This window comes from Callithrix jacchus, chromosome 16 (genome assembly GCF_049354715.1).
Source record: "Callithrix jacchus isolate 240 chromosome 16, calJac240_pri, whole genome shotgun sequence".
Classification (NCBI taxonomy): Eukaryota; Metazoa; Chordata; class Mammalia; order Primates; family Cebidae; genus Callithrix; species Callithrix jacchus.
The window spans coordinates 53,271,021-53,295,374 of NC_133517.1; the positions used below are offsets into that span (position 1 = coordinate 53,271,021).

The window sequence follows — 24,354 nt, forward strand, 5'->3', positions numbered from 1 at the left end:
ACCACACCCAGCTAATTTTGTATTTTTAGTAGAGATGGGGTTTCAGCATGTTGCCCAGGCTGGTCTCAAACTCCTGACCTTGTGATATGCCCCCTTTGGCCTTCCAAAATGCTGGGATTACAGGCGTTAGCAGTTGAGCCTGGCCAAGTCTTTTGCATTCTGATGCCTGACTGACTCTACCCTAACCAGGACTCATGATTCAACCAGATCTGTGGCTCTATGCAGAGACAGACACAGTGTGTGATGACAGTTTTCCACACCCAACCAACCAGCGTTCCGCGTTCCCTAGTTCTCCGCCTGCCGAATTATCCCTGGAAAACCCTAGTCTCAGCCAGGTGTCAAGCACTTTGGGAGGCCCAGGTGGGTGAACCACTTGAGGTCAGGAGTTGGAGACCAGCCTGGTCAACATGGTGAAACCCCGTCTCTACTAAAAGTATAAAAAAATGGCTGGGTGTGTTGGTGCATGCCTGATATCCAAGCTACTCAGGAGGCTGAGGCAGGAGAACAGCTTGAACCCGGGGGTGCAGGGGGAAGTGGAGGCTACAGCGAGCCGAGATCACACCACTGCACTCCAGTCTGGGCGACAGAGCAAGACTTCATCTCAAAAACAAAAACAAAAAAAAGTGAAATCCTTGCCTCTAAGTTCTTCCTGTCCTTCTAAGGTAGCTTTATGACACTCTTTAGTGTGTCTCCATGAACTGGCACTACAAACCTGTTGGCTGATTACAGGGTAATTAGACATGAGGGTCTGGGGCCTGGGGGATGGTCTTGTACTGAGAAAACTGGGTAACTGTGGAAACTGGGCTGCACAGATTGGGGGGGCCGGGCATCCTGGAACTCGAAGCCCAAGGGGCACTCGCTCAGGCGCCACCAGCCCCGAGTGGCCAGGGATGTGGTCAGGGCTCTGCCTTTTGCCATCTCCCCCCAGCTCTGCTTGCCCTGGGGTTCCTCCTTCTCAGGTGAGCTCCCTGAATACTTTGCGTATTCAGTGGAATTAAGAGAGCCCCCTACAGGACCACTGTCCATGTCCCCATGTCAGTTGGTCGGTTCTCTAAGCAAATCTACATCAAGGGGTGTGGCTGGGCACCGTGGCTCACACCTGTGATCCCAGCACTTTGAGAGGCCGAGGCAGGTGGATCATGAGGTCAAGAGATCATGACCATCTGGCCAATATGGCGAAATCCTGTCTCCTCTAAAAATACAGAAATTAGCCAGGCGTGGTGGCATGCACCAGTAGTCCCAGCTACTCAGGAGGCTGAGGTAGGAGGATCACTTGAATCCTTGACCTCACTTGAGCCTCAGGCCTGGGCAACAGAGTGAGACCCTGTCTCTAAAAAAAGAAAAAAAAAAATCCAGGGGTGCAACTGTTCCTTCACCCTGTAGTCACCTGTACCTGTCTACGCTGGGCAGAGAACCAAAGGACTGAAGGAGGGGAAGGCTCTGCTGTTAGGTGCTCAATCACAGCCGACGAGGCTTGTCCCCACACGCATGGGATTAGCGTCAGACGAGATGGTCACACACCTGGGAGAGGCGGCTGCATGTGGTAACCACAGCCTGGCTGGCCCTTCTCTGCTGGGTTTTTTTTTTTTTTTTTTTGAGACAGAGTTTGGCTCTTGTTGCCTAGGCTGGAGTGCAGTGGTGCAATCTCGGCTCACTGCAACTTCTGCCTCCTGAGCTCAAGCGATTCTCCTGCCTCAGCCTCCTGAGTAGCTGGGCTTACAGGCATGTACCACGACACCCAGATAATTTTGTATTTTTAGTAGAGACGGTGTTTCTCCATGTTGGTCAGGCTGATCTTGAACTCCCGACCTCAGGTGATCTGCCTGCCTCAGCCTCCCAAAGTGCTGGGATTACAGGCATGAGCCACCTCATCTGGACATTTTTTCTTTTTTTTCCTGAGAGAATCTCACTCTGTTGCCCAGGCTAGAGTGCAACGGCACGATCTCAGCTCAACGGCATGATCTCGGCTCACTGCAACCCCCTTCTCCCACGTTCAAGTGATTTTTGTGCTTCAGCCTCCCCAGTAGCTGGATTACAGGCGCCTGCTACCACACCCAGCTAATTTTTGTATTTTTAGACAAGAGATGGAGTTTTGTCATGTTGGCCAGGCTGGTCTTAAACTCCTCACCTCAGGTGATCCGTCTTCCTCAACCTCCCAAAGTGCTGAGGCAGTCTCCAGAAGCCTCTGGCCACCTGCTGTGCAGCTGGTGGTGGTGGGCATCCTGGCCCCGGCGGGCCCTTCATGGCAGGCTATTCTGCCTCTGCAGGGCCTGGCCTTGGCCCTGGACTCAACCCTGGGAAACCATAAGTAAGCAGCACTCAAAGCTGAGGCACTTTCCTGCTGTTATTATTTTGACCCCCGCCCCAGTTCCTGCTGTAGGAAAATAATAACAGGGATATGGGCAGGAAGCTCACAGGGACTTCAGAAGGCAGCGGATTCCTCACTCAGGCCTGTGCGCCTTGCTTCTCTGTGGCCCTGGGGACTGCGGCTCATGTGTGGCACAGAGCAGAGGCTCCATGGATGCCTTTGATCGCTGCTCTATGGGAAGGAAGCCAGGAGGAAGTTGGGAGGTCGCTCCACCAGCTTCCAGCCCAGGGTGGACAGGAGTGGGCAGGCCCCAAGCACCAGGGCTGACAGGGGCAGGGACAGAGTGATGAGGGGAAGGAAGCAAGCATGAGACCAGGAGCCCTGCTGTCCATGGCTGCCACCAATACTACCTGCTTCTTCCCATTCTTGTCCTCATCGTCCCTCGGAATCTTTCTTCTCTTACCAGGTGACTTCTGAAGCTCACACCCAACCTGCAGCCCCCATCCCGTAGAGTCCTCAATACCTGCAACCCCCAAAGGGAAGTAGCCAGGTCAGCTGGGCAGGGGTCAAGCCTCAGGCAGCGGCATCATGGAAGGCTGGACCTGGCGGTGACCTCTGCTCTCAGAGCTGGGAGGTCCTGAGTCCTCTGGAAGCTGGCCCGCTCCTGACGTTTGATGGGGCCCCAGACCAGAGGCTTTTCCTGTCATGGGAGCTCCTTCCTCCTTCGATGGTCCTGCCAAGACAGGAGGGAGCAGAAGCAGGGAGGAAGGCCAGGCCCTTCAAAGGCCCGTGTGCAGGCCGACTCAAGGACAGTCAGAAAAAGCGTCCGGAGAGCGGAACATTGTAGGTGGCACTTGGGCAGCAGGAACAGACCCATCTTCCCCAGTGCCTGCCTGCCCACTCCCTGCAGCTGCAGGGGCCCCGCTGCAGAAGTGGGGCCTCTTGCCTGTGAGAACAGGCTTTGCTGCCAGGCCAGTCACACTGGATTAGTCTGGTGCTCCCCTCCTTGGGTGGCTGCCCACGCGGTAAAAAAAGCCAGGCTCTCACCTTGGCACAGCCTCCCCCAGCATGTTCTTCCAGATTCTTGCTGCCAAGCTCAGGGGCTCCTCTCCGTTAGTTCCTCTGCAGCTCCAGCCCTTTCTGTGGGAGCCTTAGAAACCACCCAGCCCAGAACAGGCCATAGTCAGTGCTGAGGCCCTGCTCCCTGCCAATGCCAACATGCACAGACTCAGGCTGCCCAGGGCTGGGGCAGTGTGCCAGCAGCTCAGGGAGAAGGCAGCTGTAGCCAAGTCTGCCTGAAGAAAGAGTTTCACACCTTTGGGGGTCTGATTGCAGGAGAAGCTGGCGCTGAGAGGCTGGAGGCTCAGGGGAGGCGGCAATGCTCAGGCCGAAGGGTCTCGATGGGCTAGAATCTTAAACTCTATCTCTTCTGAGTCCCCCCGTACTGAGCATCCCAGGGTCTGCACACCAACCCCCTGGTGTAAATCCCTAGCAGGCAGGCAAGGAGTCACCCCAGGAGTGAGGGTAGACCGGGAACTCAGCATGTCACAGCCCCATCCTGACTGACCCTCATGCCCTTGAGAGATGCTTGTGGAGCAGTGGCCTTGCCTGGAGGAGAGCCCCCTACTCTTCTGAGCATGGTAGATTATGTGGGCCCAGAGACCTCAGGGCAGTTCCAAGAAGCAGTGTGGGGGAGTCTGGGCTCAGAGGGTATGACTGCACGATCCGTGAGACCAGACTACAGAGGGCAAGGACCTGCCCAGGGCCTGGGGAGAGGCAGCTCCTGCTAAATAGGCCAGGCCATAGCTCTGGCTCAGGGAAGCATCCATACAAAGAGAAATTCTCAAAGAATTAATGCCAACTCATTACATAAAAATGTTTTATTACACAAGCCACATGTAGGTCCCAGGCCCCGGGGCTTACCCTACAGCCCCAACCAGTCCCTGGCTCCAAGCCTGGTCTTTGCCCCTGACCCCCACCTGGAGAGCCAGGGTCTCCTATGGAGTGTGTGAGTGTCCACGAGTGTTCTGGCTTGGGGACTTCCTGGGCTGCGGCATTCAGGCACGGTGGCAGCATTGAGGTAAATACAGGCATGGGGCAGCCGGGTCCCCACCTGCCCAGGCTCAGGAGCCACAAGGGTCTGCACAGTCCTTTCTGCTGTGGAACATGTGGTAGATGCTGACAGGAGGGAACATAGCAACAGCACCGAGCAGAGAGCCCACCTGGATGGCCACACCAGCTGCCAGCAATGCCGGCCGGCCCCCACCATGCAACAGGGAGCTGGCTGCCACCTTCACGTAAGAGAACACGCCCAGACACAGCACCCATGACAGCACCTGAGGGGACACAGCAGCAGGCTGAACGTGAGATGCACCTGCTCCAGGGGAATACCCCCGCCCCATGTCATGCCCCCCTGTGCTCACCACGAGGACCACTCCTGCCAAGGTGCCCACAAGGGGTGGGCAGGGGCTCAGGATTGCCAGCGCCATCAGGTAGGCCCCAAAGAGCACGCCCAGCAGAGAGAGGCCGCCCAGCCCTGCCAAGGACCTGCAGTGGGTGAGCAGAGAGTAAGGGCTGACTGTGCCAGGACCTGGCTCCCAGCCCTGAGTTCCACCCACCCAGGGGCTGGGGGGCCCTTGTGTACCTGCACAGCACACCCATGGCCAGGAAGCAGGCAAGGGGATTGGCAGCACTGCCCAGTACCACGGCCAGGTGGTAGGCCAGACGCCCATAGGGTAAGCAGGAAAAGCTCTGGACAGCAGGCAGCACACCGTTGGTCAGTGCATTGGTGGTGGCCAGCAGGCCCAGCAGGCAGGCACTGCGGGCCGAGAAAAGCCCATAGGCCTTAGGGTCTGGACCAGGGGGTGTGCCTGCTGCCTGGCTTGGTGGTTCTTGCAATGGCGAGGCCTCTTCCACCTCTTCCTCTGCTCCTGGGGCTTCCACCTGGAGGCCTGACCCTAAGCCCCCTGTGGGTACAGATGGTGGTGATGGCAACAGCATCAAGAGACCCTGGAAGGCAGCAGCTGAAGTGACCAGAAGGGTGGTCAGTGCCCAGAAGAAGGTGCTGGCGGGAAAACGCTCAGGGAAGTTGATCGGGGGACCAGGGGTGCCGTTGGTGGGGGCTGGTGGGCACTCAAGGCGGCCCACACCCTGCACTAGGGCCAGCATGCAGGGCAGCAGGGCACTCAGGCCTTGACCCAGGAAGAACGACCGTAAGAAGTGAGGTGGCAGGTGGCTCAGGAAGGGCAGGAAAGTGACATTAGAGGCACAGCATGCCAGCGCCAGCACGAAGGCTAGTGCTAGGAAGGCCACGGAATGCAGCTGTCCTGCCACTGGGGCCACATGGTGCCACAGAGAGGCCAGCAGGGCTGCGCCCACCATGCTCAGCACCTGCACCACCCGGATGGGGACCTGCTCGCCCTTTCCTGGGACCAGCCGCCTCCAGAGGGTCACCACCAGCAGACCCAGGTTCCCCAGAGCCACTAGCACAGAGAGGTAGGAGGGGAGGTTCCAACCTGCAGGGAAGGGAGGAGGCCATGTCAGGGGCATGATGCCCAAGGGAAGCCAAAGTCCACCTTCCTGGGCCCACCTGCACCTCCTCCCACTCACCCTCAGGAAGGTCTCTGACCACCACAGGTAGCTCCACCCAGATCCCATTGACGGCAGCCCAGGAGCCCATGCCGAAGAGAGCCACTAGCAGGTGGGTCAGCACCGGATGGCCGGGCGTGGGTGCTGCCATTCAGCCCGAGGCTAGGCCCCTCCAGGTCAGGACAAAGGTCACAGCCAGTTCTTTTCCCACCGAGGTCCAGAGACGCTTGACTATTCTGGGAACTTAAGACCTCTTTTAGCTTGAAAGAAAGAGACAAGCACGGAGGATACAGAGCCGGAGTCAGAACAGGGTGAGACCACCAACAACAGGGGAGCTGCAGGAGCACCGGGCAGGAGTGGGGATGGGGAGGATTGGCTCAAACGTGCCCAGCAGCACAGCCCGTCAGAGTCTGGACCGCAGGCAGGCAGGAAAGCGAGAAGCCGGCCCGAGGTTCCGCGGCCCGAGGGGAGGAGGCCGACAGAGCGGGTGGGGCCTCCTGCTCAGAGCGAGGCGGGGCTGGAGTCACCGCAACCACCACCCCAAGCCGGACCCCAGGCCAGGGCACCTACCAGCAGGAGCCACGCACGCCCCAGGGCTTCTGAGTGCCCGGGACCGCTGGAGGCAAGTCAGATGCCAGGGGAGTGGCCGGGGTGGCTCTGCTCGGATGGGCACCGCCCTCTCGCCAGCATCAGGTGGGTGACCCGGCCGCAGTCCGGTCCCTGCGCTTCCCGGTCCAGCGCCCCGTGCGCTCCCGCTCCAATGCCGGCTTCCGGCCACGCCAGGACGCCGTCGTCCGGCCCGGGAACGCCACCTCAGTCCAGAGCGCTGACGGCCCGGCGCCAGCCACGATCCGATACATCCACTACGGCTCCGGGCCCGCCCCCAAGCGCGGCCCACGGCCGGAAGTCCCGCCCCGGAAGCGGGTCGTAGGCTGGCTCTGAGCGGAGCCGGGGGGTTGTCGGTCTGTAGGCCCGCCCCTTCCGCTCCATGGGACCGCCCCTTCCGCTCCCTGGGACTGCCCCGAGCGCAGTCCGTGGCCATGGCGGCCTCGGCGTCTCGTCGGGTTCGGCACAGAGCCCGGGCAGCGCCGCGGGCCCGCTCGGCCGAGGACTGGTGGTGGGACCGGCTGGCGCCGAGCGGCTCGGGGTACCACCTGCTGCAGTCCGACAGCATGCTGCTGGTGCTGTCGGAACCCGGGTCCGCCCGATCGCGAGCACAGCGGCGCGCTACCCGCCGCGCTCCCCGGCAGCCGCCCCCGGGCCCCCGCGCCGCCGCCAAGCCCAAGCCCAAGGCCAGGCTTAGGCCCGAGCCGGCGGCCGCGCCCGAGCCCGCGGACGGGCTAGACGCGGGCTGGGGAGACCGCATTCCCTTGGAAATCCTGGTGCAGATTTTCAGGTTGCTGGTGGCGGCGGACGGGCCCATGCCCTTCCTCGGCAGGTAACGCTGCTGTCGGGTCCGCCGCCGAGCTCAGCGGCTTGGGCCAGATGAGGTCCGAGCGGTGGCCCGGGCGGGGGCGGAGGGCGAAAGCATCCGAGCGCACACCGCGCCGTCCGAGAGCTCAGTCCCTTAGGCGCCCAGTTGGAGCCCCAGGGGCCTAGCTTTGAGCCGGCTGTGCACTGCCCTGCGAGAGGGGGGCTCGTCTACGAAGGGGCCGGTACCCTCAACAGCGCTGTTCTCCCAGGGCTGCGCGCGTGTGTCGCCGCTGGCAGGAGGCCGCCTCCCAACCCGCGCTCTGGCACACCGTGACCCTGTCGCCCCCGCTGGCCAGCCGGCCTGCCAACGGCAGGGTCAAGGCGGAGAAGAAACTCCTTGCTTCCCTGGAGTGGCTTATGCCCAGTCGGTGAGGGGTTCCCTCTTTTCCTTATCTCCTGGCTCCAGGCCCTTTCTGTTTCCCTGCACCAGGGTTTTGGGTGGGAAGGACTCTTGTGGGAACATTAGTGCAGCTCTGCCTCTGCTGTCGGCCCAGGTTTTCACAGCTCCAGAGGCTGACCCTCATCCACTGGAAGTCTCAGGTACACCCCGTGTTAAAGGTGAGAGCTTCAGGCTGCCCTGCACACCAGCTGTGACCCTTTGGGACTGTTCAGGACTGTTCTAGGAAGTGGGTCAGGCACCTTGGGGGCCCAACGCTGCTCCATGGAGATGCCTGCCTGCCTGCCTGCTTGGTTCTCCTTTCCTGCTGTTTCCTCCAGCAGGGAGGTGTCAGAGGCAGGGACACCCAGGTAGACCTGACATGGGCAGAAAGGAGGTCACAGCTAGGGTGGTAAAGTGGGGTTGGCACCAGCCACCTGTCTGTTTCCCTCGTGGATATTAGCCTGCCCTTTCCCAACCCCAGCTGGCCCTCTGTCTCCCCGCAGCTGGTAGGTGAGTCCTGTCCTCGGCTCACCTTCCTCAAACTCTCCGGCTGCCACGGTGTGACTGCTGATGCTCTGGTCATGGTAGCCAAAGCCTGCTGCCAGCTCCATAGCCTGGACCTACAGCACTCCATGGTGAGCCCTGTGTCCCAAGGGGCCCCGAAAAAACCCAGGCCAGGGTGACAGGTTCTCTTGTACTGGGGCCCCAGGTGGAGTCCACAGCTGTGGTGAGCTTCTTGGAGGAGGCAGGGCCCCGAATGCGCAAGCTGTGGCTGACCTACAGCTCCCAGACAACAGCCATCCTGAGCGCACTGCTGGTACGTTGGCATTGGTGGGAGCAGAGCCAGTTGCTGAGCTGGGGGCTGCCAAACCACTGACCCCGTAACACCCCCCTACCTCTGCAGGGCAGCTGCTGCCCCCAGCTCCAGGTCCTGGAGGTCAGCACTGACATCAACCGCAACAGCATTCCCCTCCAGCTCCCTGTCGAGGCTCTGCAGAAAGGCTGTCCCCAGCTCCAGGTACCTGGTTCTCCACCCCTCCCACCTGTGACACCCTCCCCCAGCTACAGCCTAGGCCTTGTCCCCAGGTGCTGCGGCTGCTGAACCTGATGTGGCTGCCCAAGCCTCCTGGACGAGGGGCAGCTCCCGGGCCAGGCTTCCCCAGCCTGGAGGAGCTCTGCCTGGCGAGCTCCACCTGCAACTTTGTGAGCAACGAGGTCCTGGACCGCCTGCTCCATGGCTCTCCCAACCTGCGCTTGCTGGATCTTCGTGGCTGTGCACGCGTCACGCCAGCTGGCCTTCAGGATCTGCCATGCCAGGGTCAGCGGTCCTGGGTGGTGGCCGGGTGGGTGAGGTGTGGGGGCCCTTGCCACCCAGCAGCTTATGCTCACTCCTCTCACCGCAGAGCTGGAGCAGCTTCATCTGGGCTTGTATGGCACCTCAGACCGGCTGACTCTAGCCAAGGAGGGCAGCCCCCTGTTGACCCAGAAGTGGTGCCGCACCCTGCGAGAACTGGACTTGAGTGGCCAGGGGTTCAGTGAGAAGGACCTGGAGCAGGCCCTGGCTGCCTTCTTAAGCACCCCTGGGGGCTTGCACCCAGCCCTGTGCTCCCTTAATCTCAGGGGCACCAGGGTCACACCAAGCACAGTCAGGTCAGCATCCCCTCCCCCAGTCCCTGGAGCCAGTGTGGCTGTCACCGAGTCTTGCCTGGGGCCTGAAAGTGGTGTCCTGCCTGGCCTGAGACCTCCAGGGGTCAGAGGAGCATGTGTACTGTCCAAGCCCCTTTGTGGGGTGGGCTTGGGGACACCAGGGCAACTGGGCTTGGCCTTGGTGGCTATGGGTGGCAGAGCCAGGTGTGGAACACCAGCAGGCACAGCTCCCTAGCTTGGCCCAAGCCCTTCTGAGGCAAGTCTTCTGGGCAATGGCTCAACTTCGTGTGGCCTACCCTGCCCACAGCTCTGTGATCAGCAGCTGCCCAGGCCTGCTCTACCTCAACCTGGAGTCCTGCCGCTGCCTTCCCCGGGGCCTGAAGCGGGCCTACCGGGGCCTGGAGGAAGTCCAGTGGTGTCTGGAGCAGCTGCTCACCAGCCCCTCACCCAGCTAGGCAGCCACAGACTTGGGACACCTCAGCCAGCCTGCCCCCCACCCACCTTTGCCCAGTTTCAGATATTGGAGCATTTTGTTAAAATAAAACTTTTTTAGGAGCTCTGTGTGGTCCTTAGGGTAGGGTTGGGCAACAGGTTATACCTGATGGTGTCACTGGGGCTACAGCCAGCCCAGAGCCTGTGTGTTGTGGGGTCATAGTGGCCCAAGGGTTCTTGAGCCTGCAGGTGGCTATGCCTTTGCCTGCCAACTGCGGGATCCAGTGTGTATGTTCCACTCTCGGGAACACTGGTGAGCTGTCAGGGGTTGCATGTGGGTGTAGAGGTGGGGTTCATTGAGGCATTGAGGGGTCTCTGCCTGCAGATTTCTCTCCACCTCCGGCCTGGGGTGTCCACCCATCCACCCTTCAGATGAGGACTATGAATAGGCCATACAGGAGCCTCCAGTGCATGGACTGGCCAAGAAGCTCATTCCCACTGTGGGATCTCAGTCCGGCACACCCTAAGGGGTGGTCAACAGAGTGGCCCCTTCTAGAACCCGCCCAGAACTTCTAGAACGCGCGCGCGGTCCACTCTGGGCCGCTACCTGGCCTTGCTGCCCTGTCAGTTGTCTGTGAGCTCCTGCCCCTTCTTGGGCCTGCAGCCCTGGAGAATTTGCTCAGCCAGGTAGGAGCGCCGCTGTGGGCAGTGGGCAACGGCAGCGGGCGAGCGGCCAGGCTGACCACTTCTGCTTGACCCAGATCCCTAAGAAGCAGAACCGTAAGGGCCGGGCTCGCGGCCTGCGCACGACCTCCTTCGGCGGGCGCTTCCGGCTGTGGTCCCTAGGACTCTTCTGCCGGGAGCGCCACCTGGCCAGGCGCCTTAAGAACAATAGCTTCTACCCATTCGAGCAGCAGCAGCCAAATGGTGCGTGCGGGGTGGAGCGAGTCCTGAATGGAGCGGAGCCGGGTGGGCAGGGCCGGGGGCCCTGGGCGGGGCCGGCCCGTGTTCCTGGGGGTGGAAACGCAGCTGGCTAGTTGCAGCTGCCGCCCCGAGTCCTGCGCGGACCCAGCTACTCCAGGCAAAGACCTGGCGCCGCCACCCCCAGCTGCGGGCGGCCGGGGCGTCCTCACACGCCGCACCGCCCCTAGTCTTCGTGCTCGAGTACTACCTGGACACGCTGTGGAAAGGGATGCTGCTCTTCATCGTTTGCGCAGTCCTGGTCAGCGTCAGCTCCCTGAGAGAGGTGTGAGCTCCCGGGTCCCACCCCACTGCACTCCGCCCCTGCGGGCCCGCCCTCACCCACTCAGACGCTCCCCGCGGCGCCCGCCCACAGGTGAAGAAGCAGGAGACCTGGGTCTTCCCTGCGTACGGCGTGGGCGTGGGCTTGTGGATGGTGGTCTCCTCGCTGCCGCGGCGCCGCCTGGTGCTGAACCACATGCGCGGCGTGTACCACTTCTCCATCCAGGGCCGCACTGTGTGCCAGGGCCCGTTGCACCTGGTCTACGTGCGCCTGGCGTTCAGCTCCGACGGTGACGCCTGGGACGGACCGGGATGGGGAGGCCACTTGGGAGCGCGGCAGGGCGTGCAGGCCGGCTGAGCCCACTTTTCCCGCAGCCTACGGAAGGCGCTTCTTCCAGCTGGTCCTCGGTGGCCACAGGTTGGAGCCCCTGGTGCTGGTGCAGCTGTCGGAGCGCTACGAGGTGGGTCCCATCCAGACACGTGCCCTCCTCGGGACACGATGACACCGGTCGCTGTTTAGGGTCTTTGGGTGGGGCTGTTTCGCACGCAGAGGGTAAATACGGCGCGGTCCTGGTCGCTGGGGGCCGTGGAGAGGGCGCCAGGGCTGCGGGCAGAACCGGGAATGCTGCCTGGAAAGGGAAGGAGTCGCCCTCGTGGCAACTGGCGTCTGTCCTGTCCCGGCCCGAGTTGAGCGCCACCTGCCTCCGCAGCAAATGGAATATTTGGGCCGTTACATGGCCCAGAAACTCAACATCAACTACTTCGACTACCTGGCCACCTCCTACCGGCACGTAGTTCGCCACTGGCCACCCTCTAGCGGCGGCAACGTGTCTCGCAAGAACCTCGTGGGCAAGCCCAGCTCCTCTCAGTCCAACCTGGAGGTGTGACTCCGAGGGCCACCCCCACCCCAGGACTGCGTTCTCCTCAGCCTCCCAGCGCCCCACTCTGGGGCAGATCAAATATGAGTCCCACTCACTGGCCTTCCTTTCAATAAAGTTGCCTCAGCTTCCACACGGTCATTTTATGGGGGCAGGGGAGGTGCTCTGGTGCCTCTGGCTTGCACCATGGTGCACTCCTAGGACCTTTGGGAGCCTGTGCCTTCCAGGCGACTGAAGCAAACCCCAGAGCTTGGGTTCGAACACAGGAACAGCAGCTGGGAACAAGGGATGGAATAGAGCCAGGCCGCTGGGTTGGGCCCATCTCTTGAGAGGCTGGGAACTCCAGCCCTTCTTAGCCAGCGGCGCTTAACTTGTCCTCTCTGACCTCAGAGGTGCTGACCAATGCGTGGAATCCAGGAGTCAGAATCTGATTGGTCCATTCTGAGCCTGGTGCCTGCTGCTAGTCCAACCAGCAATGGGGTGGTGTACAGCTAGACAAGCCCTGTGCCTGGGGGCGCATGCTTCTCTCCTAACCACAAAGCTGCTTCCACTTGCCTCTGAGGGGGTGGGTATGAGAGTCCGGGGCCAGTGTCCAGGGCCTCCTAGGAGGGAGAATGTGCAGCACCCCTGGCACCTGCTCCTTGTGCCTGCTGGAACCCTCACCCGGCGGCCCTGACACCCACTTCCCGTCCCCGCTGGAACCCCTGCCTGGTGCCTCTGACACTTGCTCTCCGTCCCTGCTGGAACCCAGGCCCACGCTCACTTGTCCAGTGGATTCCCCAACTCTCACTGCAGGATCTGAGGCCTCCTGGGTGCTGGCGGCTGTTTGGAAGCTGAGAAGGCTATGGGCCATGGGGTCCCAGGGGAAGCAGCACCTGGCTTTCCAGGTCTTCAGGCAATGTCAGCTGAGCGTCCCTGCATCCAGGAGCAGCTACATAATTTGTAGGGCTCCATGAAATAGAAAGTTATTGAGAGGGGTGCAATGGTGTATGCCTGTAGTCCCAGCTGCTCAGGAATCTGAGGTGGGAGAGCTTGAACCCAGGAGTTCAAGGCTAGCCTGGACAACATAGTGAGACCCCAGTCTCTAAAAAAATAAACAATAAAAATAAAGTTACTAAGAATTTCAAGATAGGCTGGGCATGGTGGCTCACACATATAATTCCAGCACTTTGTGAGGCCCAGGTGGGTGGATCACTTGAGTTCAGGAGTTTGAGACCAGCCTGGCCAACATGGTAAAACCCCATCTCTACTAAAAATATATAAAAAATAGCCGGGTGTGGTGGCAGGTGCCTGTATTGCCCGCTACTCAGCTGAGGCAGGAGCAGCACTTAACCTGGGAGGCGGAGGTTACAGTGAACCATGATAACGCCACTGCACTCCAGTCTAGGTAACAGAGTGAGACTCCAACTCAAAAAAAAATTTTAAGATGGCAATAGCATATAATTAAAACCAAGTATGGGCCTGGTGTGGTGGCTCATGCCTGTAATCCCAGCACTTTGGGAGGTTGAGGCAGGTGGATCACGAGGTTAGGAGATGGAGACCATCCTGGCCAACATGGTGAAACCATCTCTACTAAAATACAAAAAACTAACTGGGCATGGTGGTGTGTGCCTGTAATCTCAGCTACTCAGGAGGCTGAGGCTTGAAATCACTTGAACCTGGGAGGCAGAGGTTGCAGTGAGCTGAGACAGCACCACTGCACTCCAGCCTGGCGACACAGAGCAAGACTCCATCTCAAGAAAAAAAACAAAAATAGCTGAGTGTGGTGGCAGGTGACTGTAATCACAGCTACTCGGGAGGCTGAGGCAGGAGAATCACTAGAATCCAGGAGGCGATTGCAGTGAGCCGAGATGGTGCCACTGCACTCCAGTCTAGGTGACAGAGTGAGACTCCAACTCAAAAACAATAATAAATACCTTCCTCCCTTCCTTCCATCTCTCTCCTTCCTTCCTTCCCCCTCCCAAAAATAATAAATAAATAAATAAATTTCAAGATGGCAATAGCATAGAATTTAAACCAAGTAGGGGCCGGGTGCGGTGGCTTCTGCTTGTAATCCCAGCACTTTGCGAGGTAGAGGCAGGTGGCTCACTTGAGATTAGGAGTTTGAGACAGCCTGGCCAACATGGCGAAACCCCAGCTCTACTAAAAATTAACAGGTGTGGTGATGTGTGCTGTAGTCCCAGCTACTCAGGAGGCTGAGGCAGGAGAATCACTTGATCCTGGGAGGCAGAGGTTGTAGGGAGCTGAGATAGCACCATTGCACTCCAGCCTGGGCGACAGGGCGAGACCCTGTTTCAAAACAAAACAAAATAACAAAAACCCAAGTATGGGGCCATTCTGAGCCTGGGGCCCTCTGTGACTGCCCAGGTTGCAGGCCCAAGAAGCCAGTTCTGCCTGGAACTTTGGCTTCTCTGCTTGACCCCCAATCCTAAGGCTGCTCAAACTCAGTGGGCAACAGGCACCCTGGCGCATTTCTGGGGCAGGATCTGGGGGCTACTGAAATGCCTTTAGATTATCCCTGGAAGCAACTGTTATTAACAGCACAAGTGCAGAGACCCCCCTCCCCACTGCCTGGAAGATGGGGCTCAAGATGTCCTAGAGTGGCAATACCCAGCTTAGGTTTGGGTTGAGGGCTCAGTTTTGCTCAGGCAGGGAAAGTCCCTCCTCCCCTGGAGCTGGTGATCTAAGAGGAACCCAGAACGAAGAGTGGTTGGAGGGCCAGGGTCTCTCCAACTGGGGAGCTCAGGAAAGCCTTTCCAGGGAGCTCTGGGGGAAGGGCGTCCTGGGCAGCACGAAGGTATGCTGCAGGACTGCCTGAGCTGGGTGTGCTCAAGAGGGTGCAAGGGGATTGGGGTGGTCGGAGAAGAGAGGACGAGGGAGAAGGAGGCCTGAGATGAGGTGAGAAGGGTGGGCAGTGTCTTTGGAGGCTGCGACTCCGAGCTTTAGCCCTGTGTGCCATGGGAATCTGTTGGAGAGCTGTAAGCAGAGATGCACTCCCAGGGAGGGAGTGGTGGGGAAGGACCAGGAGGCTGCAGGAATTGTGCAGGGAGGAAAAGGAGCTGGAAGGGCAGAGGGGAACAGAGAGGGGCACAGATCACAGGCAGTTCTGAGCTACTGCACCATTGATGGGATTTGCTGCTGGGTGGGAAGTGAGCTGGGAAAAAAGCTGACTTGGGGAGTTCAGGGTTTCTGGCCTGGGCACTAGGGCTGGGGCCCATGGGGAGGAGGGGTTGGCTATCGGGAGCTCTGAGTTACACAAGGCCTGAGGAGCTTATGGGACCTTCCAGGGGAGATTTTAAAAAGGCAAAAATGTGGCCGGCCACGGTGGCTCACGCCTATAATCCCAGCACTCTGGGAGGCAGAGGCGGGTGGATCACAAGGTAAAATCCTGGTCAACAAGGTAAAATCCTGTCTCTACTAAAAATACAAAAATTAGCTGGGCATGGTGGTATTCGCCTGTAGTCCCAGCTACACGGGAGGCTGAGGCAGGAGAATTGCTTGAACCCAGAAGGCGGAGGTTGCGGTGAGCCGAGATCGTGCTATTGCACTCCAGTCTGGGTAACAACAGCAAAACTCTGTCTCAAAAAAAAAAAAAGTTAGGAAGTCAGGAAGGCTCTGGGGAGAAAGGAAAGGGGGAAGCACAGACCTGAAACCATCATGCCCTGGGAGGTCCCTAACACCAAAGCCCTAGATGAGAGGTCCCTGGCAACACAGAGGGTGAGGAGAACAGGAGGAGGGCCAAGGACGGAGCCCTGGCATCAGACACACAGAGGCAGAGGAAAGCCTGCAGAGGGAAGAGGGCCCAAATGGAGGAAGAGGGAACCTGTGTTAAGTAAAATGGGCACTCATAGAGGCATGAACACCCCTGCAGGAACAGCCTCAGGGAAGGGGCCTCCTGCAGCACGGAACTGCACTCGGAGTGGGGGGAGCAGAGGGGCAGGGAAAAGAGGGCAGAGGGAAGAGGAAAGTAAAGATCACACAGGAAGTTTCACTGTCACGGGCGGAGAAACCAGGGGGAACTTGTCTTGTTGTTGGTGTGTAGGTGCACATAGCCCTATAGATATTTATTTTATTATTATTATTATTATTTTGAGACCAAGTCTTGTTCTGTCGCCCACGCTGCCGTGCAGTGGCTCCATCTCAGCTCTGACTGGAACCTCTGACTCCCGGGCTTAAGTAATACTCCGGCCTCAGCCTCCTGAGTAGCTGAGATTACAGACTTGAGCCACCAGACCTGGCTAATTTTTGTATGTTTAGTAGAGACCAGATTTCACCATGTTGGCTAGGCTGGTCTTGAACTCCTGACCTCAGGTGATCCACCTGCCTCAGCCTCCCAAAGTGCTGGGATTACTCTGTTTTATGTATTTATTTATTTAAGACAGGGTTTCACCGTGTTGGTCAGGCTGGTTTTGAACTCCTGACCTCAGGTGATCTGCCTGCCTTGGCCTCCAAAGTGCTTGGATTACAGGTGTGAGCCACTACGCCTGGCCTACCAGGTCTCTGCTTGCCACCCAGTCCTGGAGCCAGTACCACTGACTTTAGATATTTGGTACAACAGCACCCCACTTCCAGCTGCCAACTTCTGTTTCAGTCACCTATTGCTGTGTAAAATGTAGATGCTAGTAGCAACTTTTTTTTGAGACGGAGTCTTGCTCTGTCATCCAGGCTGGAGTGCAGTGGTGCAATCTTGGCTCATTGCAACTTCTGCCTCCCAGGTTCAAGCAATTCTCCTGCCTCAGCCTCCCCAGTAGCTGGGATTACAGGCATGTGTCCACCAAGCCTGGCTAATTTTTTTTTTTTTTTTTTTGAGACAGAGTCTTACTCTGTGACCAAGCAGGACTACAGTGGCACGATCTCGGCTCACTGCAACCTCTGCCTCCTGGGTTCAAGCAGTTCTTTGCCTCAGCCTCCAAAGTAGCTGGGATTACAGGTACCCGCCACCACGCCCAGCTAATTTTTTTGTATTTTTAGTGGAGACAGGGTTTCACCATCTTGGCTAGGCTGGTCTTGAACTCCTGACCTTGTGATCCATCTGCCTTAGCCTCCAAAAGTGCTGGAATTACAAGCGCAAGCCACCGGGCCCAGCCCCAATTTTTGTATGTTTTAGTAGGGACGGGGTTTTACCATGTTGGCCAGGCTGCTCTGCAATGCCTGGCCTCAGGTGATCCAGCTGCCTGGGCTTCCCACAGTGCTGGGATTACAGGCGTGAGCCACTGCACCCAGCCAGTAGCAACTTATTATTTCTCTGATTGTGCAAGATGACTGGCTCTGCAGGGCAGTTCTACCTTATGCTTTTTTTTTTTAAAGACAGGGTTTCACCATGTTGGTCAGGCTGGTCTTGAACTCCCAACCTCAGGTGATCTGCCCGTCTTGGCCTCCAAAGTGCTTGGATTACAGGTGTGAGCCACCATGTCCAGCCCTACCCTATGCTTTATAGCTGGGGTCACTTGTGTGATTACATTTGGTAATCGGCTGGGGCTGGACCTTCTGCGGCACCCGTCCAACAGGAACGCTCTGTGTGGCCTGTCCTGAGCAGCCCAGTCTGAGTTCCTGGCCTGAGCTCCTCCCGTCCGGCTGTGGCTGCAGACGTCCCAAAGCAAGTGCTCCGGAGTCATCCCATGGTGTGCGTAGTCACAACCTTGGCTCAGATCAGTATTGCTGATACCCACAGCCAGGCCCAAGTCAGTATCAGAAGGGGATCCACAAGGGCTAAGTCCAGAGAGGAATGATTCCTGGGGCTCCACGGGAGCAGCAGCCACAGGCAGAGATGTGTTGAGGCTGGAGGCTGGAGGCTCTACTGAGTTTGAGGTGTTGGGGTGAGAGCACCAGGGCAAAGAAGCGGAGGCTGGGAGAGGGCAAGGAGATGATGGGGTGCCTGGCATGGAGCCTTGAACACCCCCAGGGTGAACAGGCATAAGGAGAACCCTGGAGGGCTTGGCCAGGGTGAGGAGTAGAAATGGCTGTTGCAGAGGCTGGGCTATGTGCACTGTCCCCAGGGACTTTTCAGCCAACAGGAGAGTCTGGGGAGGACAGCCAGGCCCAAAGCCTTCAAGGAACCTGGGTAGGGGAGCACGGGGGCTGGGGGTGGAAGTGGGGACAGGAGTGTGAACTTGACTGGAGAATCACATTCCGTTGGAGGGGGCAGAATGAAGCTCTGGGAAGGGACTCTGAGCCTGAGTCTGGGGCTTTCGGATGTTTAAAGTACTGCTCCCAGGATGGACATCTGTGGAGGGGGTGCGAGGAGGTCAGATGGGGTGGAGGGAGGAGTGATGGTCACCCAGGAGCAACCACCTCTGCTGGCCGCCAAAAGGCCTGAGCCCATGGCCCATCAAGGTTGTCCTGCCTCAGGCAGGAATGTCTGGGCCTTTGCAGTCCTGCCTTCATCAGTCAAGTCACACCATGGGGAGATCCGGAAAGGTGAGGGTGGGGAGGCTCACGCTGCATCAGGAATTAGGAGGTTGCCAGGCGGTTGACACCGGGCTTCCACCGTGCAGGCAGATCAGTGCCCACTGGCCACTTCCAGAGTGCTCCCCATATCACCCAGCTAGGAAAGAAGTGAGCCCAGCTGCCAGGAGAGCTTGGAGTACTTAGGTGGGGCCCGGCTGCCCTCTGGTGGAAGCCCTCTCCTCCCCGCTCCTCCTGAGCCGCCTCCTCCACCTCGGTCTCTTCCTCCCCCGACTCCTCTCTCTCTGCCTCCTCCCAGCCGTCACTCTCAGGTTCCTCCAGCCTCTCCTCAGTGTCTCCTTCAAAACTTTTCACCTGCCCCAAAGGACCATCCTGTAGGGCATGGAAGTATCTGTGTCTCTGTAGGTGGGTGGGTTGCAAGATAATATATGTTTTTAAAGCTGATGGAATCTACATTTAAGGGATTTTACCCTATGAAAATTGTATCTCCAGCTGGGCACAGTGGCACATGCCTGTACTCCCAGCTACTTGGGAGGCTGAGGTGCGAGGATCGCTATGCCAGTCAGGTGTCCGCACTAAGTTTGGCATCAATATGGTGACTTCCTGGGAGCGGGGGGACCACCAGGTTGCCTAAGGAGGGGTGAACTGGCCCAGGTTGGACTCCTGTGCCAATCAGTAGTGGGACTGCGCCTGTGAATAGCCACGGCACTCCAGCCTGGGCAACATAGCAAGACCCCGTCTCTTAAAAATTAAGTGACCCTTGCCAGAAGTGGAAGGTCTGAGCAGGTCAGGCAGTTGGACCGCTCGGAAGGGGGTGGGATTTGGGCCACTTCAGGGCTGCTGGCCCCTCTGCTATGTAGCCCAGGGGACACAGGAGACTGAGGGGTCGCCCTGCTGAAAGCAAGAAGGAGGTGGGGTCCAACTGTGTCTCCAGGCATCCGCAGCTCAAGCTGGGCTGGCCCTGAGCAGGAGGTGGAGGCTTAGCTCTGCAGCTCCTTAGCTGTCCCCCACACCCCAACCCCCCACCCCCCCACACACCCCCACCCCCCACCCCCCCACCCCCCCACCCCACCCCCACACCCCCACTCACGTCTTTATCAAGAGAAAAATGACCGTGGGTTGTTTTGTTTTTGTTTTTGAGATGGAGTCTTTCTCTGTTACCCAGGCTGGAGTGCAGTAGCGCGATCTCAGCTCACTGCAACCTCTGCCTCCCCATTCAAATGATTCTTCTGCCTCAGCCTACCAAGTTGCTGAGATTACAGGCGCCTGCCACCACACTCAGCTATTTTTTTTTTTTTTTCAGACGAAGTCTCCCTTTGTTGCCCAGGCTGGAATGCAGTGACTCAGTCTCAGCTCACTGCAACCTCTGCCTCCCAGGTTCAAGTGATTCTCCTGCCTCAGTCTCCCGAATATCTGGGATTATAGTCACCTGCCAGCATGCCCGGCTAATTTTTGTATTTTTAGTAGAGATGGGGTTTCACCATGTTGGCCAGGCTGGTCTCAAATTCCTGACCTTGCTATCTGGCCACCTCGGCCTCCCAAAGCGCTGGGATTACAGGCATGAGCCACCGCGCCCAGCCAATTTTTGTATTTTTAGTAGAGACGGAGTTTCACCATGCTGGCCAGGCTGGTCTCCAAGCCCTGACTTCAGGTGATCTGCCCACCTCAGCTCCCCAAACTGCTGGGATTACCAAGGCGTGAGCCATGAAGCCCTGCCAAAAATGGCGTTCTGTGATGCGATGTCTGGGATTTGCTTCCAAATGATGAGGGAGTCAGGGAGGAAGCATGATGCCCATGGCTGGTCTTTAGTGAAGGTGCTTGTTGGGCAGAGGGGAACCCAAATCACCTGACTCTTTGCGCATCTGTGCATGTTTGATATTTTCTATAATAAACAAGAAAAAAACCCCTAAAATTTGCATTTTGTCATTTAATTTCGATGTCTCTGATTCCTTTTTTTTGAGAATGCCCAGGCTGGAGTGCAACGGTACAATCTCAGCTCACTGGAACCTCTGCCTCCTAGGTTCAAGTGATTCTTCCATCTCAGCCTCCCGAGTAGCCGGGTTTAGAGGCATTTGCCACCACGTCCAGCTAATTTTTGTATTTTTAGTAGAGACAGGTTTCACCATGTTGGCCAGGCTGGTCTTGAACTCCTGACCTCAGGTGATCCCCCGGCCTCAGCCTCCCAAAGTGCTGGGATGACAGGGAGCCACTCCTCACACGCCCTCATCCCCATGCCTCCCCCAACCCCATCAGAACCATTTTGGAATACAGACCTTACCATCCTGTAACCCTCTCCTGAGCTCTGTCCCCAGCGACCCCGCAACCTCTCTGCTGAGGGCCCTCCTTCCATGCTGTCCCTCCCCACAGCCCTCTCTGAGGGCTGCTTTCTCTCTCCCTCAACCACTCCTGTGCTCCTGGCTGAAGCCTGCAGACCCCAATTCCCTCCTCTCCCTGAGCATCCTAGCTGGAGCATGCGTCATCGGCCACTAACCACCCAGTAGCCCTCACTGTGGCTTCATGCCTGCCCATCGTGCCCAAATTCCTGGTGGTCTAATGTTCTCGTGAATAAACCTCTGCAGACTGCCTGTCCCCTCTAAGCCTTGACCTCTTCTCCAGGTCAGTGTCCTCAGCTGGGCACGGTGGCTCATGCCTGTCATCCCAGCACTTTGGGAGGCTGAGGCAGGCGGATCACCCGAGGTCGGGAGTTCAAGAGCAGCCTGACCAATGTGGAGAAACCCTGTCTCTACTAAAAACACAAAATTAGCTGGGCGTGGTAGTGCAGCATACCTGTAATCCCAGCTACTTGGGAGGCTGAGGCAGGAGAATCGATTGAACCTGGGAGGCGGAGGTTGAGGTGAGCAGATCTTGCCATCGCACTCCAGCCTGGGCAACAAGAGCACAACTCTGTCCCAAAAACAAAAACAAAAAAACAAAAACCAAGTCTATGTTCTCATGTTCTGCCCCAACTGTGCTCTATCGCCACCAGTAACTGTACCCCATTCTCTGCCCATTGCTTCTGTCCAGCAGGGTGAACCCTCGAATCTGGGCTGTCCACTGGTTTGCTGCGTTGGAGTCTCAATAGGACAGGGGTGGATGAGAGTGTGACTGCAGAGTCAAGGGTGAGTGCACCAGGGGATCTGGCTTTGCTGAGGGTGGGGTGCTGGGGACACAAGAGTGGGAACCCCTGACCCTTACGACTGACCTTTCTACAATATGGGGCCTGGGAAGGGCAGGGAGAGGTGCAGCCAGCAGCAGAGGGCACAGAGGATTTGGAGCCAAAACTGCACCCACTAAAAGGGACGAGGGGCAGAACTGGGGCTTGAATCAGGGTGGCAGGAAGAGACTCCCCAGCTGGGGCTCTGCAGGGAGTGGAGAGGAGGACTGGGACTTTGACGCGCTGGGGGCCAAGTCAGCCTGTGTCCTGACCATCTCCTCTCTTGCAACAAAGCCTCCCAAGGCCGCAGCTCTCAGTAAGAGACTCGAGAGGCCTCCCATGCAGGAGTGCTGACACTTTTCCAAAGCTCGAGAATCGTCCACTGTCCTCCTCCAGCCTCTCCTAGCTGGGGCCCAGGACTGGGGCACCACATCGACCTCCTGATGTTGGGGGTGAGGAGGAAAGGGGGGGTCAGGATGCTGAGGCAGGGGGCGGGGCAAGGAGGCCAAGCAATTGTGCCCGGGTCGCATGTGTGCTCCGCACCGGGTAGGTGCAGACTGATGGCCAAGGCCTGGACCCAGCTGTCCTCCCGCCAGGGGTGCCGGGGGTGGGGGGGGGGGAGGGCTGCAGGCTCCACCCGAGCGGGAGCAAGGGCTGCCCCAATGGTCCCCTCGGGAGCGCCTGGCCTCTTTTGTCAAGGGGGCTGGGAGCGAAGGGGTGAGGAGGTTGATAGAGAGGGGCAGGTATGAGCACAGAGACAGGAGAGGAAGGGGCTGAGAGGGTGGATGGAGGGACAGGGAAACGGAGTGAGTGTAGGGTGACAGGAATGGCGCAGGCAGAAGGGATGAGGTGGAGGGAGGGACAAAAGAGAGAGACGGGTGGGGGCTCGGAGTAGAGGAACGGAGGAATGAGGAAGGGGACAGAGTTGGGGGCCGGAGGGACCAGAGTATGGGGCCAGAGAGGCAAGAATACTAGGACGAGTGGAGGAGGCAAGGGATGGAGTAGTAAGGACAGAGTTGAGGGCGGGGACCGCGTCCGGCAGGAGGCAGTGAGCGCCGGGTGATGAGGGCTTCGCACCCGCACGTCCCGCCGGCGCCCCGAGGGTCTGCCGGGTAATTAGGCCTCGGTCCAGATGGCCCCCCAGTCCCGCAATCAAAATGTTAATTGGCACCGCGCCTCCGGCTGAGCCTCGGCCCGGCCCCCCTGGGAGGGAGCCTGGACCCGCGCAGTGTGGCCGAGGGGGATCCCGCCCCCGCCCCCACCGCGAGCCTCGCCGGCTGCGGCTCCGCGATAAGGGGGCGGCCGCGCCCCGCCCCCACCCCTCGGGAGCGCCTGCCACGCAAGATGAATGTCCCGCCGCTGCCCGGGTCGGGGCGACTGGCACAAAGCGGGTCCGTGGTCTCCGCCGCACCCCCCGCGCGGGCGAACGAGGTCACACCCACCCGGGATCCGCGCGGGGCCCGCCGGCCGGGGCGGGGCGCTGAGCTCAGCAACTGCGGCGCGTCCCCGCAGGCAGTCTTCCCCATGGCTCGCTGCCGCGCGCTCCCCGCCGCTATCCGCGGGCCCGCCCCGCGCAAGGTCACTGCGCGCCTCATCGAGCGCGCGCCAGCATCGCACGCGCTCCCGGCACACCCGCGCCCCGACGCTCCCCGGGGCCGCCCCCGCGACTTTGGTCCCCAGCGACAGCGGGGCGCGTGGGAGCGCGCTTGGAGGACGTAGACCTGGACCACCGGGCGGGGCGGGTGAGGGGACAATGGCGGCGCCGGGCCCTAATTGGGGACATTTGCACCCGCGCGCGGCCATTGTGCGGCCCGGAGCCCCGGAGCCCCCGCGCCCGGCGCCCCGCTATTGGCCGCTGAGCCTGACGTCATAGGGCCTGCAAACGCCGGGCGGGCGGCAGAGGGAAGGGTTATCCGCCTGGTTGCGGGGATGCCGGGGGGAGATGCTGCCGGGCGGAAGGGCAGAAAACCCCCGAAGCCACAGAATTTCTGAAGCAGGGTCGTGGCAGCCCCCCTTTCCCCCTCCATACCCTCTCGCAGCGACGCTGCTGCGCTGCACACCCGCCCCGGGGGAGAGAGACGGGGGCGGGGAGGCCCCTCCAGCGGGCACCGGGTCAGCCCGGGTGACCGAGCGGCAGGAGCCACTGCGGCACAGGGCGCACGCTGCGCTTTCGCTGCCTCAGCACTCGCCTCTCCGGCTGCCGCCTCCCCCGCCCGCCCCTGCAGATCCCGTGCCCCAGGCTCGGAGCGAGGCAGGCCGGACTGGGGTCCGCCGTGCGTTCCTCCCCAGAAGACCCCAAGTCCCGGGCGCGTGGGTCCCAGGCCCGGTTCCATTTCTCTCCACAATTCCGACAATGCTGCTGACCGCCCGGTCGCAGTTACCCGAGCCCCGCGGGGGAATTCCCCACACGCGCAGGCTGAGGCATCCCCAGGACCCCTCCCAGGAGACCCAGGCCCGGGCTCCGGCTAGCGCAGCCATTTCCGCCGGCCTCTCCCCCTCTCCCTCCCCCTTCCCCAGCTCCTGGGCTTTAAAAGCCAGAGGCTGGGCCGGGCCGCAGGCAGAGGCAGCTGCGGGCTCAGGAGGCCGGCCCCTGGAGCTGTCCGAGAGCCGAGCCCCGCCCCCGGAGCCCCTGTCCCACCCTCGGCCCGCCCTCCCTGCGCACCCCTCCCCCCAGGACCCCCGCCCCCCGCCCGCCGCCGCCGCCGCCGCCGCCGCCGCCGCCGCTTGCTCCGGCTGCAGAACAATAAAGCAAGCCTCCCAGAGACCCCCGCCGAGGACCCCTGCCCGGCGGCCAAGCCCCCGCGGACCGCCCCTCCCCGCGAGGCCGGTAGAGCGCGGCCGGGCGCTG

The 24,354-nt window shown here is 59.7% G+C and overlaps 3 protein-coding genes across 7 annotated transcripts; 2 read left to right on the forward strand and 1 right to left on the reverse strand.

Annotated features, from left to right (window-relative positions):
- Nucleotides 1-4,173: 4,173 nt before the first annotated feature.
- Nucleotides 4,174-6,754, reverse strand: SLC52A2 (solute carrier family 52 member 2). Of its 2 annotated transcripts, none has more exons than XM_078352884.1 (4): nucleotides 6,467-6,754; nucleotides 4,953-5,823; nucleotides 4,732-4,855; nucleotides 4,174-4,644 (listed from the first exon to the last, which is right to left on the reverse strand). In XM_078352884.1, exons 2-4 carry the CDS (start codon nucleotides 5,687-5,689, stop codon nucleotides 4,432-4,434), a joined length of 1,074 nt encoding a protein of 357 aa, XP_078209010.1. In that variant the 5' UTR covers nucleotides 5,690-5,823; nucleotides 6,467-6,754; the 3' UTR covers nucleotides 4,174-4,431. The 2 variants fall into 2 exon arrangements, with proteins under 2 accessions (XP_078209010.1, XP_078209011.1); XM_078352885.1 differs by lacking the exon at nucleotides 6,467-6,754 and adding an exon at nucleotides 5,918-6,147.
- A 169-nt stretch (nucleotides 6,755-6,923) lies between these two features.
- On the forward strand, nucleotides 6,924-9,950 carry FBXL6 (F-box and leucine rich repeat protein 6). Of its 4 annotated transcripts, XM_035276598.3 has the most exons (9): nucleotides 6,924-7,334; nucleotides 7,579-7,737; nucleotides 7,864-7,927; nucleotides 8,252-8,383; nucleotides 8,458-8,565; nucleotides 8,653-8,766; nucleotides 8,835-9,066; nucleotides 9,152-9,398; nucleotides 9,703-9,950. In XM_035276598.3, the coding sequence occupies exons 1-9, from the start codon at nucleotides 6,937-6,939 to the stop codon at nucleotides 9,848-9,850; spliced, it is 1,602 nt and encodes a 533-aa protein (XP_035132489.2). In that variant the 5' UTR covers nucleotides 6,924-6,936; the 3' UTR covers nucleotides 9,851-9,950. The 4 variants fall into 4 exon arrangements, with proteins under 4 accessions (XP_035132489.2, XP_035132488.2, XP_078209012.1 ...); XM_035276597.3 differs by having other exon boundaries at nucleotides 9,152-9,950; XM_078352886.1 differs by lacking the exon at nucleotides 8,252-8,383.
- A 132-nt stretch (nucleotides 9,951-10,082) lies between these two features.
- CATSPERQ (catsper channel auxiliary subunit theta) lies at nucleotides 10,083-12,078 on the forward strand. The gene is made up of 7 exons (XM_035276794.2): nucleotides 10,083-10,115; nucleotides 10,404-10,514; nucleotides 10,589-10,754; nucleotides 10,979-11,073; nucleotides 11,164-11,359; nucleotides 11,445-11,530; nucleotides 11,780-12,078. The coding sequence occupies exons 1-7, from the start codon at nucleotides 10,083-10,085 to the stop codon at nucleotides 11,954-11,956; spliced, it is 864 nt and encodes a 287-aa protein (XP_035132685.1). The 3' UTR covers nucleotides 11,957-12,078.
- The last annotated feature ends 12,276 nt before the right edge of the window (nucleotides 12,079-24,354 follow it).

Excerpts from the sequence above, each read along its gene's own strand:
- CATSPERQ (XM_035276794.2), top strand. The coding sequence starts at position 10,083 with ATGCCTTTGCCTGCCAACTGCGGGATCCAGTGT. Across the intron at positions 11,360-11,444 it reads CCTGGCGTTCAGCTCCGACG|CCTACGGAAGGCGCTTCTTC; the intron begins GTGACGCCTGGG and ends CTTTTCCCGCAG. Across the intron at positions 11,531-11,779 it reads AGCTGTCGGAGCGCTACGAG|CAAATGGAATATTTGGGCCG; the intron begins GTGGGTCCCATC and ends CTGCCTCCGCAG.
- FBXL6 (XM_035276597.3), top strand. The coding sequence starts at position 6,937 with ATGGCGGCCTCGGCGTCTCGTCGGGTTCGGCACAGAGCCCGGGCAGCG. Across the intron at positions 7,928-8,251 it reads AGGTACACCCCGTGTTAAAG|CTGGTAGGTGAGTCCTGTCC; the intron begins GTGAGAGCTTCA and ends GTCTCCCCGCAG. Across the intron at positions 8,767-8,834 it reads AAGGCTGTCCCCAGCTCCAG|GTGCTGCGGCTGCTGAACCT; the intron begins GTACCTGGTTCT and ends CCTTGTCCCCAG.
- SLC52A2 (XM_078352885.1), bottom strand. The coding sequence starts at position 6,047 with ATGGCAGCACCCACGCCCGGCCATCCGGTGCTGACCCACCTGCTAGTG. Across the intron at positions 5,824-5,917 it reads GGTCAGAGACCTTCCTGAGG|GTTGGAACCTCCCCTCCTAC; the intron begins GTGAGTGGGAGG and ends CCTTCCCTGCAG. Across the intron at positions 4,645-4,731 it reads TGGCAGGAGTGGTCCTCGTG|GTGCTGTCATGGGTGCTGTG; the intron begins GTGAGCACAGGG and ends GTGTCCCCTCAG.